Here is an 18,024-nt window from a genome sequence, read left to right as displayed (position 1 = left end):
GCCTGAAGCCCCTCAGAAAGATAATGGGCTGCTGGCTCCCAGGGGAGACACCTCTTTCTCAGGAAGAGGGGTTGACCACATAAAAATATTAAGTTTTAAATGAAAAAAGGGAACACGATAGTCGACAGAAGGGGCCCACATGGACGCCCAACCCAGAACTTATAGAATTCTACAAAATGGATGCCTCTGGAGTCAGTTGCCTGTTGTGTACATTCAGGAAGAATAAATCTCGGTGACGTGAGATAAGCTTGTGTGGCCTCGAGGTCTCCTCTGTGAGTGCCCGTGCCACCTTGCCTTTGTGTGTGCCTGTCAGGGCTCTTTAAGTTGCCAGTTCCTTGAGCAGCTTCTGTTTAGTTTCGTTTGGCAGTCTGGGCCTGTTGATGGATTTGCAGACTGACTGCTCCCTTGACTTGGCTCCAAGCTGAACCTCTCCAGGAAGTCTTCCCAAATGAAGGATGTGATGCGGAAGCCCGGGGATGGGATGCCCTCATGGGACAAAGGGATGTGAGTGTGATGACATGGCTGCACGGTGATCCGTGGGGAACTGCGTGTGGCTGTGCTGGTGAATGAGTGGACCTGTCAGTCGGGGTCCCAGCAGAGAAAGAGCACACTCAAACTGGGGAGAGATTTTAAAAGGGACTATTTCTTGGACTTTCCTGGTGGTCCTGTGGCTAAGACTCTGAGCACCCAATGCCACAGACTCAGGTTCTATCCCTGGTGGGGGAAACTAGATCCCACATGCTGCAACTGAGGGTTCACACGCCACAACTAAAGATCCCGCTGCAATGAAGATCGAAGGTCCTGGGAGCTGCAACTAAGACCCAGATCAGCCAAATAAATTTAAAAAAAAATTTTTTTTTTTTTTTAAAGAGACTATTTCCAAATCTGTGGGCTGGGCTTAAAAAACTAACAAGGTACTGCAGCTGTCTGTGGGGCGAGCAACAGAGAGAAGTCTTCACAACTCCTGGGCCTGAAGGGGTAAAGAGGGGAGAGGGGAGGCAAGGGCTTTGGGAACTGGAGAGTGCAGCTGTGTGGAGAGGGACCCTGACAGGAGCAGTGGCCTTTGGTTGAGTGATGTAGGCAACCACCATGATGGGAAGTTGGGAAGGGAGCAGGGAAATAAACACCCCATTCTCCTCCTCCTTCCGATACCTCCTGCTGGGGACTCTCATTGGCTGAGCCCAACAGAGAGACAGGGAACAAGGGAGCCATTGATGCACAGTTCATAGAGGTCAGCCTCCCAGGGGCACAGGGCATGAAGGAGGGCAGAGAGTGGGATTGGAAGGGCCAACACGTCCAGCAGCTGCCTGGGGGCCTATCTTTCATTCCCCAAAGTTCATAACAAGGCAGTTCCCGCTCTGGAGCTCTCCTACCCACTGCGGGTCTTGGGGGGAAATGGAATGTTGCTTGGAGAGGAGAAGGGGTATGGGTCTCTTCTTCCCTCAGTCTTCCCCCTCTCTGGCTCCTAGTTCTCGATTCTTTCCTGTCCTGGCATCTTAGATGGCTACAGGGATTGTCCATCAGAGAACAATGCCAGCCGCTGAGTCAGTGTTTCTCTTACACCCGGAAACACTACACCTCCCCCAAACACACCCACAGGCACGCCCGCTGCCATACAGGCCTCTGACACTGCCACCACAGCCATATCTGGTGTCATGGATGCATCAAGAAAATGTACAAGTGGGCACAACTGCTGCACTCTGCCATCGTTGTAAAATGGCCAAGTCACAGTAATGCAAGCTTTTTTATCTGTCACATGCCAAACGTGCCATGTCACACGTAAGTATAGGAGACATACTGTCATGCCCAACCAGGTGAAACCAGAGTATAAGGGCAGGATGGTGCAGGGGTTAACAGCAATGGCCCACAAATCTCTCTGGCATCAGTTTTCTTGTCTGTAAAATGGAAATACTTGTTCTTCTCTCGTGGGGTTGTTGCCAGGGTGCATTGTGATGCTGTGACTGGGGAGATCTCAGCATGCCGCCCAGTCTGGGGGAGAGCTATCCAGAAGTGGTAGCTGTTAGTGGGAAACTCCCATCTCCCACTTCTCTTGGGGAGCACACACACCTGCGCAGGGTGAGCTGGGCAGCCTCAGGCACACGTGCCCTTCCCCAGACACACCTGCCAGGAGCATGTGATGAGTCCCCTCCACCCGGAAGGCTCTTTCCCCAGACATCCGCATGGTTTGCTCCCCATTGTCTTTGTTCAATCAGATTGTCGCCCTTTCAAGGAGGCACACCCTTTTTAAAATTGCACACCTCAGCACTTCCAGTCCCTTACCCAGCTATGTACATTCTTAGGCGTCGCTGACCTTCTAGACTATATAATTTATTTTCTATCTTTCCCATTCGAGTGTGATCTTCACAAGGGTAGGGATGTTGGTCTTTGTTTACTGTTGTGTTTCCACCCCATGGAGGGGTAGCCAGCACATGTGGGCTGAATCCATGCACACACGCGTGTGCCATGGATTTCTGGCTCTCCCCTCGGAAACAAGCACATGCCAGTGAATCCCACTCCCCACCCAAGAAGCTAAGGCCTCTGTGCTTATGCTGTGAGCATCCCCCTCACACCCCAAAGCAGGAGCTGGGACAAACTTAGTGCTCCCCATCCTAGGACCCTAGTTTGAATAGGCACGGCCAGGGTAGGGTAGGAGGATGCTTTTAGTCACCAAGCAAAGACAGCCTTTCCACTCATCCTTCTAGCCATTCTGAGCCCAGCAGGGACGCACTGAGCAGGTGAGATGGCTGGACTCAACCAGGTGGCCTGGGGCCTCCTCCGCGGCCTTGTTTTCTCCACTCTGACTGGAACCATAAAAGCCAGCACTTCAGAGGCCACTAATGAGCCTCAATATGTTAAGGACATTGCACTTCCTGGATCAAAGAGGCTGGGTAAACAGTAGGCAGCGTCCAGGCCTGTGACTGGCTGATGCCCTGAGGGAACACCTCCCTAAGAGCTTGTGGCTGGCGGCTGGCACTCCCAGGCAGTCAGGCATGGTCCCAGCTGGGTTTGGAAAGGAGAGTCCTTGCCTCTCTAGGGGACTTGCTTAGAGCAAGGCATCCCCCCACCAGCACTTGGGGATGCGAGAGGGAGGAGACAGCAAGGAGATCAAACCAGTCAATCCTAAAGGGAATCAGCCCTGAATATTCACTGGAAGGACTAATGCTGAAGCTACAGTATTTTGGCTACTTGATGCGAAGAACTGACTTATTGGGAAAGACCCTGATGATGGGAAAGATTGAGGGCAGGAGAAGGGGATGACAGAAGATGAGATGGTGGGATGGCATCATTGACTCAGTAGACATGAGTCTGAGCAAACTCTGGGAGATAGTGGAGAACTGGGAACCGTGGCATGCTGCAGTGAGGTTGCAAAGAGTCGGACATGACTTAGCGACTGAATGACAACTCCCAGTGGGGAGGCCAAACCTGGGCTCTGGCTTTGGAGGTGCCAGAAGCCCCCCTCAACCTAGTCCCAGCTGCCACATCTAGAGTGAGGGTCTCCAGTCCAGACTCCTCCTGCTTGTTCACCTGCTTCCTGGGGAGGGTTGAGCAGAGATGGAGTCAAGCAGCCCTGAGGATTGGAGTATGAGGTCAGTTCCAGGGTTATCAGGACTCCAGGTAGGAAACACGGAAACATCTGCTTTTTAGCAAGAGATTTGCTGAAATGATGTGCAGGGGCAAATCACATGTGTGGACAGAGGCTTGTAGCACAACCGCCAAACTAGGGGAAGGAGGGGCATTCCCTAACAACCCGCCAGGACTCAGGCCCTGCCCCCTCCAAGTCCCCTCCCCCAATACAACCCAGACTCTGGCTGGGTGAGAGGCAGCCACAGACCCCACCGCCATGGAAGGTCCTTCTCCCAGGAGAAAGCATGGTGCTAAGCTCAGTGTGGACAGTCTTTATTGGCAGGTGTTAAAAGTGCAAAATGGTAACAAATCCAGAGGGATGGGAAGGGAGGTGGGGCATGCCTCTCCTTTCCCTCCTGAGGACCCTGTAACCAGGCCAGGAGGGTGGGATCACTTGACTGTGGCTACATTGGACCCAGCACCTTCTAGAGAACAAGCTCCCAGGCAGGAGGGCTCCTCACCACGTGGGGGAAGGGAGAAGCACCCTGACAGGGACATGGCTTGTCTTCCACCCCAGGCTGCTTGGGTTCCTGCCCACGGTGCACCTAGACAGCTTGGGGTAGGGGTGTTAGGGGGCTGAGCTAAACCTATCCCTCTCCAAACCTAGGCATCTGCCTCAGTTTCCCTCCTCCTAGTTAGTGGTTCAGCCCGACTCAAAGTGAGTGATTCTCATAACATAACAATATTTTAGCCATTGATGGGCTGCAGGCCCTTGGAGGCTGCTGGTATCACTGAGGGCTGGCCCTAGCCAGAAAGACCCTTTCTAGGTCACAGAAATCAGCCTGAGATGATGGGCCTTGAGGCTACCATCCCAAACATTCTTTGTCTCCTCTTAAAGGCAGTTGACCCTCAAGACGAATTACCCCAGCACCCCACAATTATGCTACTCCAAAAGGTGACGCAAATAACCAAAAAGTCCATGTACCGAGAACCCCAGCTTGGCCTTCAGTCCTCTGGGGCCCTCCCTCGGGGGAGAAATCTGGTTTGTTCAGTCTGAGGCCTGACTCTGCAGCAGTGCTGGGCCCCCTAGCCCTGGCTGTCTGTCTCTGGCCGGGTCCTCCCCGCCCTCCTGGAGGCCCCACTTCATCCGGGGTGGCCAAGTCCTTACCGGCCAGGGGCCGAGTCAGTTACAGGGCAGCCAGGTGGGATAGGAGGTGTGGGCCCGGGCCAACAGAGGCTGCACGGGGGTCACGTAGTAACTGACGGTGGTGGCGGGCACCACCCCGTCAGGGATCACAGGGCAGCGCCAGGCCAGGGCGGCGGCGGCCGCTGGGCCCTGCTCGGCCAGCGCCTGGAGCGCCAGCGCGGCGATGAGGTCCAGCGTCTGGCGGCGCTCGTGGTTCATGAGGCACACGGTGCTCTCGTTGACCACCCGGTGCAGCGTCACCAGGCAGGCGTAGCGGCGCGCCGCGTCGGCCCCGCTGAAGTGGGCCTCGAGGTAGCGCTCCAGCGTGCGCCGCTGCTCCGCCAGGTCGGGGAAGTCGATGAAGAAGCGGGAACACATGTAGCGCTGCAGGGCGCCCACATCGGTGCTGGGCCGCGGCCGGAAGCCCCGCACCAGCAGGTGGCAGTACTTGAGGAGGCCGCCCCCGCGGATCTCTTCGGGGCTGCGCGTGGCGATGACACGGTGCCGCAGATGGCCCAGGGCCTCGGCGAAGTCCCCGTACAGGCTCTCGCCGGTCACCGACGGGTGGAAGGCCTCCGACATGGGCGTGGGCGAGCACTGGCCGAAGAGCAGCAGGGAGTCCAGGAGGATCTGGAACGAGTCGACGCTGAACTCGAACTGGCGCCTGACCGAGTCCACGAACTTGAGCTCCACGTTCTTGCCGCTCTTGTTGGACAGCGAGATGAGGCTCCAGCGGTCCGTGTCAGTGCACACTTTCACCAGCTTCTGCACGTAAGCCTCCTTGAGAGTCAGCGGCGTGATCTTGGCCCGGCTCACGCCGGCCGGCAGGAAGTCCAGCAGGCAGGCCAGCACCACCTCCTTGGTCAGCTGGAAGGACGCCTCGCTGTGCAGGTCCACGCGGAACACCAGATCCAGGTCCTTGTAGCCCAGGCCGCTCTCGGGGTCCAGCACGTGGCTGGCGGCCGAGCCGTGCAGCCGCACACCGTGCACCTGCAGCCCCTGCTCCTCCAGGCTGCTGCGGACGACCTGCAGGGGGCCGGCGGGAGGAAGAATTGTCAGCGACCTGGCTTCCAGGGGGATCCGCTCTGGGTTTAAACGCAATAACCACAGTGACATCAACCATTGTTGACCACTTACCAGCTGGTTTGCCTTTGGAAAGTAATTTCATTCTCTAAACCTGTATTTCCTCATCTGGAGAGTGGCCCCTTCGGAGGAATGACTCAGAACAGCAATAATGATAACACATAGGTGCATAGAATTTACTAAATGCCAGGTCTTGATCTAGGCACTTTATAATTAGGATATAAACTCACACAATTCTTACAGTAACCCTATGAGGAAGGTACTCTTACTCCCACTCTACAGATGGGGAACTGGAAGCACAGAGGGGCCAAGTACCTTGCCCAAAGTCACACAGTCGGTGAATGCAGAGCTGGGAATCAAACTCAAGAGTTCATGTCTCAACCACTATGCTATTCCATCTCTCTAAAACTGCAAGTAAAGCAGTTTTGCGCCAGGCCTTATGCAAACTGCTCAAATGTGTTGGGAATGTAATTGGCAGTTCACATGCATTACTACCCTTACCCTCATAATAATCCCGATTTTTATGTATTATCATCTCAATTTACAGGTGGGGGACCTGAGGCACAGGAAAGTCATGTCCAAAGTCATAGAGTAGTCAGGCTGAGACCAGAACCCAGGTCAGTTGAATTCTCAAGTCCATGCACGCTCTTTTGATTATGACACACTCATTTATCTTTACAAGGACCCAGCGAAGCAAATATTAGACTCATTTTTACAGATGAAGAAACTGAGGCTTCTAGTAGTAAAACGCTTAAGGTTCAGAGGAGAGGCCATTCAGAAATGGCAGGGCCGGAAATTAAAACCCAGACTCTTTCTGCTCTTGGGCAGGGGGTGGGTCAAAATCTCAGGAAGCCTTCTGAGCCAAGTGGGAAAGGAAAATGAAGTCGCTCAGTCATGTCCGACTCTTTGCAACCCCATGGACCTACCAGGAACCTACCAGGCTCCTCTGTCTGTGGGATTTTCCCAGGCAAGGGTACTGGAGTGGGTTGCCATTTCTTTCTTCAGGGGATCTTCCCAACCCAGGGATCGAACCCAGGTCTTCCACATTGCAGGCAGATGTTTTACCGTCTGAGCCACCAGGGAAGCGACCCAAGTGGGAAGAATGTAGCAGACCCCATCCGCTGACACAGGAACATGACAGGGAAACCTGTGTCATCTCGAATCTGTTCCTCTAGCAGAGGCCTTTCCCTGGGCCTAGCACCAGGGAGGGGAGAAGAGAGGAGCTGGGCTCCGACACTGTTTTCTTAGCAGCCCAGCTTCACACACCGAAAGTGACCAGGCAGCATTCCTACCCTGAGGATTCTGCAACCCCGCCTTGCTGCCAAGTCAGCTCCAGGCCGGCTGCTCTGCTGGCCTCCCAGGGAATTACTGCAAAGAATGCACCTAAGTGCTGAGGAGGCAAGCTGCAGTGGAGCAATCTGAGGCGGGCGGCTCCCTCCAAGAAGCTTCCTGGAGGAGGACCCTGACTAGGGGAAGGTATTATTGTGGCCATCAGGAACCTGGGGGGCCAGGCATTGGGCCTTCTCACCAGAACCTATGAGGGATTAGATCTTTAACATCTCCAAGTTATAGATGGGGAAGCTGAGGAGTGAATTACCTACACAGGATCACCCAGGGGTGGTTTAGTCACTAAGTCGTGTCTGACTCTGGTGACCTCATAGACTGTAACCTGTCAGGCACCTCTGTGCTTGGGATTTTCAGGCAAGAATGTTTGGAGTGGGTCGCCATCACCCAGAGGTGCCTTCAGATTCAGGTATGGCTGACTTCCAATCCTATCCGCTTTCTACTGCATTACCAATCCAGGGTTTGGAAGGGGCAGAGACCAGAAACTAGGGCTCTAATCTGCTCTCCATTTCAGAGTTTCAAGGTGAGAGCAACCCTCCAGTCACTGAAGCCCAGGGCCAGAGTAGCTAGGGAGCAGGAAGGTGGGGCTGGGGGAAGCCTTGGCCAGGCAGATACGGGAGGCTGGAGGTAAGGGGCCAGCCTGTGGGACTACTTTCCCGCACTCTGGCAGCTGTGCCCGTGTAGGCCAAGGGGAGGACTGGGCCACAGACCTTTGTCCCAAGGACTCTGGCAGAGCTGCAGCATTGACCAGCCCCCTCCCCAAGTCCCATTAGAGCTGACTGAGCCTCACTCAGTGCCAGCTCCTACTCCCAGGCTGATGCCCACCCCAGGGCATGGCATCTGGCCTGGTGAGTAGGTAGGAGTACCCTTGTTAAAACTCCTGTGTCAGGCCATGGGGTTGGCTGTGTCAGCCAGCCAGCGGCTGTTGTCTGGTTCCCAGGTGTGACTACAGCCAACTTGGCAGGCAGTCCCCAGATACTGCCACACCCAAGGACTGCAGGGCAGCTTGGAGCCTCCTGAATCAGACTTTCCAGCCATGGACGGGGCAACGGCTGCACCCTCCTTGCTCTTGTGCCAAGGCCCTTCCCCAAACCACTCTGCTCCCAGACTGCTGCTGAGACCTGCAGGGAGACCATAGGTGCTGCCAGCCAGCAGGCTTACAAAACTTGAGTCTGGAGCCACCTAATACAGGCCCTTTGGCTGCAGCTGGAGAGATCAGAGACGAATTCAATCCTCTGAACCCAGAGAGGGCAGAGGACTTGTTTAGGGACACACAGTCAATAAGTGGCTGAACTTAAGTAGAGTCAGTTCTCCCAGAACTATGTTCCAGGGGGTGGGGGCCTCCTACAGGAGAGTAGGTTCCTCTAGCCCAGGTACAAGCAGGAATCGTATCTCTAAATGCCCAGATTACTGCTGTAGGCAAAGCTTGTTGGGGGGCAGAGAGGGAGAAAGTTTCCAATTCTTGAACCATGGGACAACTCAGCACAGGTGAGAAGCCCAAAGTCAACAAACCAGCATCTCCCACCACATACACACAAACAGGACCCCCTGCTACCACCCGCCCCCCATACACATACACACACACATTTATAGCTTGTGAAGCTGCCAGCTACAAATTCCTGACAGAAGATGGACTTTCTTCCCTGTGGAGGCATTTGTACAGGCCACGTAAAGGACCCTTTGGATTCTGGAAGCAGGAGGGGCAATGGAGAGCAGTTCAACCCATCCCCATTGAACAAAAAGGGACACTGGGTTTCCCAGGGGGTACTACTGGTGAAGAACCCACCTGCCAATGCAGGCGATGTTAGAAACGCAGGATGGACCCCTGGGTTGGGAAGATTCCCCAGGAAGAGGGCATGGCAACCCACTCCAGTATTCTTGCTTGGAGAATCCCATGGACAGAGGAGCCTGGTGGGCTTGGACTTTGCTAAAGCAACTTCGCATGCACAGGCCCAGCAAAGGGAATTGACAATGGTCCAGGCCCTGAAACTAGATGTCCAACCTTCCAGTCCAACTCTCTAAGTCGCCACTGTCCTCCTCCCCACCACCGCCGGCAGTTCCCTGGTCTGTGTATTTCTGACCCTAGTCTAGGAGACATTGTACTTTTATCACATTGTAGAGTCAGCTCCTATTGACCTGCAGTCTTCCCCACCTGGATGGGAGTAGCTGGAAAGCCAGGGGGCTGGGTCTCAGTCACATCTGTGCCCCTGGTGTCCTGAACAGGGCTTGGCACAGAGAACATACCAGTAAAGGCAGTTTGGACCATACTGACAGGGGCAGGGACCTCCCCTTCGGGCACCCCAAGTCCCTGCAGAGAAGAACTCCCACACTGGGCTCATGCCTGGGATAATAGTCCTGGGGATACAGCATTTGGGGCCCCAAGTTTGACCTGACTGTCAAGGAGGAGAAAAACCTCAACTGGTTCCTAATTGCCCCATAACAGCGGGGCAGCCCAGGAATGCCTGGCCACTGATGACTCAACGCTAGGGAATCTGCCCCCACCCCCTCCCATTCCTTGAGAGGGAGGGAGAGGTAATCCCACAACAAGCAACCCTCCCCCTCTGTGGAAGCTAAGGCAGAGGAGCCAGGGATGGGGGGTGGTCTGCTTTACCTGGCTTGCATGTCTACTTCCCCATCTGCTGCCAGGTATATGCAGGAATTGCAGCTAGATTTTCTGGTTTCTTCTAACTGCTAAGACCTACAAATTGAATCTTTGGAACTTGGGAAGTCTTGGGGAAAAATGGGAAAGCCTTGAACTTGTAGTAACCAGCTCCTGGGAAGACCAAAGATTCTCTGGGTTTGCTTTTCACCTCTAGGAAATCTTAGGGAGCTCACGGCCCCTCTTGGGGCCTCAGCTTCCCCAGCTATAAAATGGGTACAGTAATTACCATATTATGGTATTTCAGAGCATGACAGTGCCTGGGCTATATAGGTGAAAGAGCAATTTTAGGGTTGTTGAGGGCCAGGTAAAGGGAAGAGGGAGTCTGTGGAACAGGAAAGGAGTTGCCAGAATTCTCTTCCCCTCAGGAGACAGATGGGGCTTGGGGCCAGAGACTCAACCCTCATTTCCAATCTTGGGAAAGGAAAGAAACAGCTAAACTGGACACCTGATGTCCCCCCACCCCACCCCGCACACAGGCATCAGGTGCCTCATGCTTAATCTCTTCCTGCCACACAACCCCAGTTGAGAGGGAGTCCTAGCTGGAATTTCTCAGCTTTCCGGAGGGGTCTCTTGAGCCGTGGGCTGTGGGAGCAGAGGACAGAGAGAATCTGCTCCTAAATCTCAAGAGAGGGAAAGGGTTGGGCATGAGACCTGGGGATGACGGTTTGGAGATGAAAAGAACTATCTCGGGTTCAAGCGTGCAAAGCTACCCAAGCTACCCACCCAGGGCTGCCTGGCAACTCCTGTCCTTGCAGGCGGGGCTGTTCTTCCTCCCAGACCAGGTCCCTCCCCACTTCCCGCCCCCTCCAGCCAGGACCTAGGTAAACGGTCCGAGGGCCATCGGGGCTCCTCAAGGAGCGGGGGACAGGAAAGTCAAGTGGGGAAAAAAGATTATGAGATGCGGGGGTAGTAGGATGTGGACTCCCATCAAGGTTGCGCGATTTTGTTACAGCTCTTGTCCTTCCCCGAGCCTTGTTTTCCTAGCTGTCCAACAAATCGAACAGACTCCGGGAACCTTCCAGCCACGAGAGCCTCAGGATGGAGACTTCCTATCCACCGCCCAGTGCCTCTCACCTGCACGATCTGCCGGGGCTGCACGCTCAGCGTGGGGAAGTTGCCGCGCCCGTGAATGGGAATCGGCTCGCTCAGGAGCGCATCCAGCCGCTTCACCTGCGGCCAGCTCAACCCGCTCAGGTGCTGTCCGAGGGAGGCTGATGAGGCCTCCGGGTCGGGGCCGCCGCCTGCCGGGGCGGCCTTAGCCACCGCCGCGGCCGCAGCCGTCCCCACCTGTGCAGCCGCCCGGTCCCGGCTCTCCGTTTCGCTCTCCGACGGCATCATTAGCCCGGCCCCGGGGCCCCGACGGCAGAAACCGGGGGGGCGATTAAGGGGAGGAGGGCCGGGAGAGCGGCTGGGCCCCGACCAACGCGGAGGACGCAGGGACCGGACAGCAGCGACGGCGAGGCAAACCCAGAGCACACCTCCGACGGGGACGACCAACCGACCCTAAAGCTTGTCGCCCGGGGCCCCGCGGACTCTTATAGGCCGCGGGCGACACACCCATTGGTCCGAGCAGCTGTCACCCAGCGGGAACCGCCCCGCCTCTCGACGCGCCTGCCATTGGTCAGCAAAGCTTTGCACGTGAGTCACTGGTCGCCAGGAGGATTCCGATTGGTTGGATGGCACACCCCTGCCCGTCCTCCTGCTCCGGCTTAATTCCCTCCTTTGGTCCTTAAAGAACTTCTGTTCTCGGTGATTGGCTCGGACCGAAGGCAAGTCCTGGATTTAAAGGGACTGCGCCCTCCAGGGGCAGACGAGAAGGAAGTGACCTGTGAAGTTCGTAGCGGAATTGGACCACTAAGCTTTTTTTTTTTTTTTTTTTTGCACTGGAAGGAATTTAGAAATCACTGGGCCTGGTCCTAGTCATCCACTATTTTCAGAAGTTCAGAGAGACTGCGCCAATTGTTCAACTTCACACAGTGCTCCTCCTGCTCTCAGGCAATCTTCCAGAGTTGAGAAAAGGTGACAAACTTGTATACCGAGGTAGATACTTTGTAATGTACTCTCCTGAGCACACCTCTACCTGGCTAGCGTTAATGTTTTGGTTTGTGCGCCTGCTCAGTCGCTTCAGTCGTATCCGACTCTGCGACTCTATGGGCTGTAGTCCAGGCTCCTGTGTACATGTGACTCTCCAAGCTGGATATTCAATGGAGTGGGTTTCCATGCCCTCCGCCAGGGGATCTTCCCGACCCAGGGATTGAACCTATGTCTCCCGGGTCTCCTGATTTGTAGGCGGATTCTTAACCCACTGAGCCACCTGGGAAGCCCCATGTTTTGGTTTAGGGATGAGGAAACCTGCTCAGAGAAGGGGCTTGACTGTCTCAAGGTCACACAGCAAGTGAGACAGGCCCTGGTGTTGAACCTGCACTAGAGAGTCCGCAAGCACTTGCTCTTTCCACTACACTTGAGCAGACTCAGGGCCTTCACAGGGCTGGAGGTTGGAGGGAAACCTGAACTGGAGTGTTGGTCTTCTGGCAGCAGCTTCCTGGGCAGCAGGTGGAAGTCCTTCCTGCCAGCCTCTTAGCTTCTCAGGTCCTGTGTGCCTTGGGCAAGTCCCTAAATCTAAGTTGGTTTCCTCATCTACTCCAGAGAAGGGGCTCAATAAATATATATATTCTTAATTTGGTTTGGTTATTTATAGTTGGCAAAACATATTCATATGTTCTATTGAAATAATACATTTACATGTTTTTCTCTCCCACTTTACAGAGCCTAGTGGGATGAGGCTTATTGTTATTATGTTTAATCTTCTCTTATTTTAAATATAGGTGCTGGTGGCAAAATTCTAGAAATTGAGTCTGATTCATCGCTGCAATATTCTCTCTTTTTAAAAAATATTTATCTATTTGGCTGTGGCATGTGGACTCTTTAGTTGCAGCATATAGGATCTAGTTGCCCAACCAGAGATTGAGCCCAGGCCTTCTGCATTGGGAGTGGAGAATCTTAGCCACTGGATCACCAGGGAAGTCCCTGCAGTATTCTCTTTTAAATTAAACATCATTTTTCTAACAATTAATTAAATATAATTCTCCTAACACCCCTATTCTGTAAGGTAGGTTGGGCAAGAGCAATGTGTCCAATGTACAGAGAAACCAAGACCTAGAAATAGTAAACTACATTCCAAGGTCACCAGATTACCTCAGGCAGACCTAGGACTAGATCCCAGGAACCTGACACAGACTAGAGCAGCTGTTGCCCCTATCTGAAGGCCTGCACAAGTAAGCTCCTGCCCTTGACCCTTCTCTCCATCTTGTCTGGGGTCAGGGTGGGAATCTGCTATTTGCTCCACTCATTGGCTTTGTGACTTGGGGCAAGCCTCAAGCATGCACTGTCCTCAGCTCAGTTGCTTGCTATTTTGTTTTACCTTCTCTTGAAAGATAAGAAATAGATAAGAACCAATACAGTATTGTAAAGTAAAATAAAGTAAAAAAAAAAAAGAAATAGATAAGAAACATCCTTCAGCTGAACCCAGAGTCTCCAAACCCTTGACCTATCCCTTCCATGTCCCAGCAGAGGGAGGAAATGAAGGGAAAGTAACGTTTACTGGGTAACCTACTAGGCACAGATATTTTATACACATGACCTCTAATTCCTAAAAATACATCTCAAGATGTGGCATCATTATCCTCAACTTAGAGATGAAGAACCTAAGATTTAGAAAGGTCAAGTGACATGCCTAAGGTCATACAACTACTAATGGGCATTGTGAGACTTGAATCTAGGTCTCCTGATTCCAAAGTCCTCTTGCCCAACTGCTCTTCTTAGAAGAGTTGGCAGAGATCACAGTCATGCTTGGCACAGCCCTGGTACCACCCTCAGGATCCATTCATCCACTTATTTACTCATTCATCAACCAACACGGACATATTAAGCACCTACTGTGTACCAGGTGTTGAGTTAGGCCCTGGGGTATGATAGCGAGATCCCTGCCCTTCTCAAACTGTCATTCTAGTTTAGTAAGACCATAGTCCAGTAAGTAAATAAATAAGACATTTCTAATAGTGTTAGGGAGAAAATAGAACAGGGCAATGGGAGGGAGAGCAACCACATGTGTGAGTGTGAAAAAGATACAGTTTTCAAGAGAGGGAAGAGAACCAGAGAGATTCATATACATTGTTAGATGGTGCAGTCGTGGAAAGCCTCCCAAAGGAAGTGATATTTCCATTGTGTCTACTGAATCCACTTCGGCCCAGTCTCCCCCTGCTTGTCCCTGGACAGCTAAGGCAACAGAGATGGTGCCAAGTCACATATTCCTAGAACTCTGAAGGCTTGAGCTGACAGGCTCTTTGATAATCGTTTTGTTTACTCTCTTCTCACTTTGTAGATGTGGAAACTGGGGTCCAGAAAGCAGAAAGGATTTGCCCCAAGGAGACTGGCAAGGGCTGAAACTACTCACGACTGGGTCTTGTGAGAGTGGGCTGGTGCTGCACCCACTCTGTACACTGGAATTAAGATCTCTAAAGAAGGAAAGTTAAGAGGTCTCTTTTCCTCTCCCCTTCTTTCTAGGAGGGCTAGGAGGAGCAATTGGCAAATTCAGGGGCTATGAGTCACCCTTTTGTTGACACTTCTATTTCCAAAGCTAATTAGTCTAATGTTTGACCAATCACAGGACCCCAACGTCAGTGCTGGGGTGGGGGTGTGACTTGGGGATGTAGGAAGAGGAGAGAGAAGAAGAGAGAGAGCAGGAGTAATTTCATAGGGTTTCATTTTCACCAAGGTCAACTTTTAATTTTTCCAGTGAATGGAGGGGAATGATGGCTAAAGTACATCCTGAAGAGTCCAACTGTCTTTCAAATTTTATATATAAGCCTTTCCCCCCTCGTACACATTTCCTATCTTAATCTGGACTTCAACTGATTTTAAAAGGGAACTTACTCTGTATGATAATTGAGTCACAGTGACACACGTTAAGTCACTTTTCCTATCTGGGGCCTCAGTTTCCTATTCTGTAAAATGGAAGAGAAATGGGAGTCAGGCTCTTCCACTCACACCTTCTATGGTCTGAGATGGTGGGAAAGGAGAAGGGGGTCCCGGGAGAGTCTTGGGCCCTACATTGGCCCCTCCTCAGCTCTGAGACCCAAGACAGGAACATCCTGGGATCTGCCCACATTACAGAGCACCCTGTGCCTAAAACCACACCAGGCACTTTCTGCACAGCTCATTCAATTTTCAGAACATAATCTTTTGACTTAGGAGTGATCTCTTGCTTTGCAAGAGAGAATTCTGAGGCTCAGAGAAGCTGATTAACTTGAGTACGACCCCCATGAGAGGGGGTGGGCAAGAGGGGCTTCATACTCAGGTTTGGCTGAATCCCAAGCCCATGTGCTACCCAGGGCCCTGCGTCTGAGGATGACTTGGTTTGTTCAGTGACACATAGATGACCCTCCCCTATGGAGAACACCCATTCCCTCCTCCCGTGGTTCTTGTCCTCCACCCTGCCTCAGCCCCTCATGGCCAAGATAATTTCCCAGACCTTGTTATTACTCATAATTGTGCCCCTACCCTGTGTAATTTAATTATCAAGTATCCCATCCTCCTGACACCGCCTCCTGTCTTTTCTTCTCACTCCCTCCGGAACCCCGGCTCCATCGCTTACAGACCCACCAGGACCTTCAGTTCATTGATTTTCCCACCTTTTCCCCTACTGCTCCTCGCCTCCCTCATGTCCTGACTTTCCTCCTTCACCAGCTTAGATTCCATGGACCATCATTATAATGACTTCCTTGCATACGCCCTCAACCCCCTTGCTCCTTTTGTATTAAATTGCACTCACCTGGCAAAACCACACCCTGGTTAATCCAAAACCACAGCCCTGCACTTGCACCCACACAGTTGACAGAAGTTGGAGAAAGACACACAGCCATGATGATTGGTTTCACTTTAATGTCACCCCCGCCCTCCTCCGGGGGCCCCTTAGCACTGTCTTGATATCCTACCATATGACCCAGTCTGGTCACTCTGTCGCAGTCCTATAGACACTTTCTTTCTTTTCTTTGTTTTTTTTTAAAGCAGAATTATTTATTTGGTTGCACTGGTCTTAGCTGTGGTGGGTGGGCTTCAGTAGTTGCAGCACGTGGCCTTAGTTTGCCCTGATCTTAGTTCCCTGACCAAGGCTTGAACCGGTATCCCCTGCACTGCAAAGTGGATTCTTAACCACTGGACCATCAGGCAAGTCCTCCTATAAACAATGTTTTACTTCTCCTCAGTCCCTGATAGCTCTTCCCCACAATCCTCCCTCAGCTCTTGACCTTGCTTCCTAGGTCACTGAGAAAATAGAAGTAATCACTGGACAGTTTCCGCAAACTCTCCACACCCTTCTACCCAGCCCCTGAGTCTGCGCTGCATTCTGTCCCTCCCCCCTGCTACTTTGGATGAACCCCAGTTGCCCCTCTCTGTGCTTCCCCTCCACTCACACACCGGATTCCCTGCCTTTCACCCACTCAAGGACTTCACTTGGGCCATTTCCCCCTCTCCTGGATCAGTCCAATCAGCACTGAAACATAACTTCTTGCATCTCAGAAAAAAAACATAACAAAACCATGAAGTCTCATGTCTCATGTCTGCCTCCTCTCTACCCCATTTCTCTATACAGATCTTCCTTGACTTACGAGGGGGTTACATTCCATAAACCCACGGTGTCTGGAAAATATCCCAAGTTGAAAATGCGTTTAATACATGTAACCTACTAAACATCATAGCTTAGCCTAGCCTACCTTAAATGTGCTCAGAACACTAGCATTAGCCTGCAGTTAGGCAAAAGCAACTAATACAAAGCCTATTTAATAATTGAATATCTCATGTAATTGTTTAAAAAAATTTTTTGTCTGCTCTGAGCACAGTATGTAGAATCTTAGTTTCCCAATCGAGGCTCAAACCCATACCCCTGCATTGGAGGTCCAGAGTCTTAACCACTGCACTGCTAGGGAAGTCCCCTATCTCGTGTAATTTATTGAATCCTGTGCTTAAAGTGAAAGAATGGTTTAAGTGTATTGGTTGTTTCCCCTCAATGTGTGATGTGATAGTGTGATTCACTGGGGGCTGCAGCTTGTTGCCACTTAAGATGCATCATGAGAGAGTACTGTACTGAATATCACTAGCCTGGGAGAAGATCAAAATTCACAGTACATTTCCTACTGAGTGAGTATTGCTTTTGTACCATTGGAAAGTTGAAAAGGTGGCTCAGAGAGTAAATCGTCTGCCTGCAATGTGGGAGACCTGGGTTCAATCCCTGGGTCGGGAAGATCCCCTGGAGAAGGAAAAGGCAACCCACTTCAGTACTCTTGCCTGGAAAATCCTTTGGACGAAGAAGCCTGGTAGTCTACAGTCCATGGGGTCGCAGAGAGTCGGACACAACTGATCGACTTCACTTTCACTTTCAAAGTTGAAAACTTATAAGTTGAACTATTGTAAGTCGAACCATTATAAATTGAACCACTATAAGTAGAGCACCATTTATATAGTAAAAGTCCTTGAAAATGTTCACACTTGCTGCCATCGCTGGTTCTGTTCTCTTTTGAACACACTTCAGTCAGACTTTTGTTCCCACCACTAGACCAAAACTGCTTTTGTCGAGGTCACCTGTCACCTTCACATTGGTAAGTCCAATCATCAATTTTTTTCGAAAATAGCTTTATCGAGATATAATTCACCCAACATATTCTCACATATGAAGACTAGGCACTCGGGCTCAGTAGTTGTGCTGATGGGTTTTAGTTGCTCTGCGGCTTGTGGAATCTTCCCGGACCAGGTGTTGAACCTGTGTCCCTTGCTTTGATAGGCAGATTCTTAACCACTTGGACCACCTAGGAAGTCCTGTCAATTCTTAATCCTCATATTTTCCTATATCTATAAACTGCATGTGACACAGCTGGCCATTCCCTCCTCTTTGAAATACTTTCTTCACTTGGCTTTTAAGAGATCTTACTGTCCTGATTTTTCTGTTTCACTGACTACTGTTTTGTGGTTTCCTCCTCATCCCCTCCACCATTAAACAGTGAAGTGCCCAGGACTCATTCCCTGGTCCTCTTAGCTTTTCTGTCTACACTCACTCCCTTGATGATCTCATTCAGTTTCATGCTTTAAATACCATCTCTCCGCTGGTAGGTCCTGGCTTTATACATTCCAGCCC

At 51.8% G+C, this 18,024-nt stretch overlaps 1 protein-coding gene across 1 annotated transcript; it reads right to left on the bottom strand.

Annotated features, from left to right (window-relative positions):
* Positions 1 to 4,747: 4,747 nt before the first annotated feature.
* TENT5B (terminal nucleotidyltransferase 5B) lies at positions 4,748 to 11,177 on the bottom strand. The gene is made up of 2 exons (XM_068969446.1): positions 10,914 to 11,177; positions 4,748 to 5,776 (listed from the first exon to the last, which is right to left on the bottom strand). The coding sequence occupies exons 1-2, from the start codon at positions 11,175 to 11,177 to the stop codon at positions 4,748 to 4,750; spliced, it is 1,293 nt and encodes a 430-aa protein (XP_068825547.1).
* Between the last annotated feature and the right edge of the window lie 6,847 nt (positions 11,178 to 18,024).

Source organism: Capricornis sumatraensis, chromosome 3 (assembly GCF_032405125.1).
Source record: "Capricornis sumatraensis isolate serow.1 chromosome 3, serow.2, whole genome shotgun sequence".
NCBI classification, from domain to species: Eukaryota; Metazoa; Chordata; class Mammalia; order Artiodactyla; family Bovidae; genus Capricornis; species Capricornis sumatraensis.
The sequence above is the reverse complement of the archived record's forward strand: the minus strand, read 5'-3'. Positions and strand labels throughout refer to the sequence as shown.

Bases quoted from the DNA above. Each gene is read 5' to 3' on its own strand.
- TENT5B (XM_068969446.1), bottom strand. From the start codon at position 11,177: ATGATGCCGTCGGAGAGCGAAACGGAGAGCCGGGACCGGGCGGCTGCA. The intron at 5,777-10,913 runs GTGAGAGGCACT...GGCCCCCTGCAG, and splicing joins AGCCCCGGCAGATCGTGCAG to GTCGTCCGCAGCAGCCTGGA.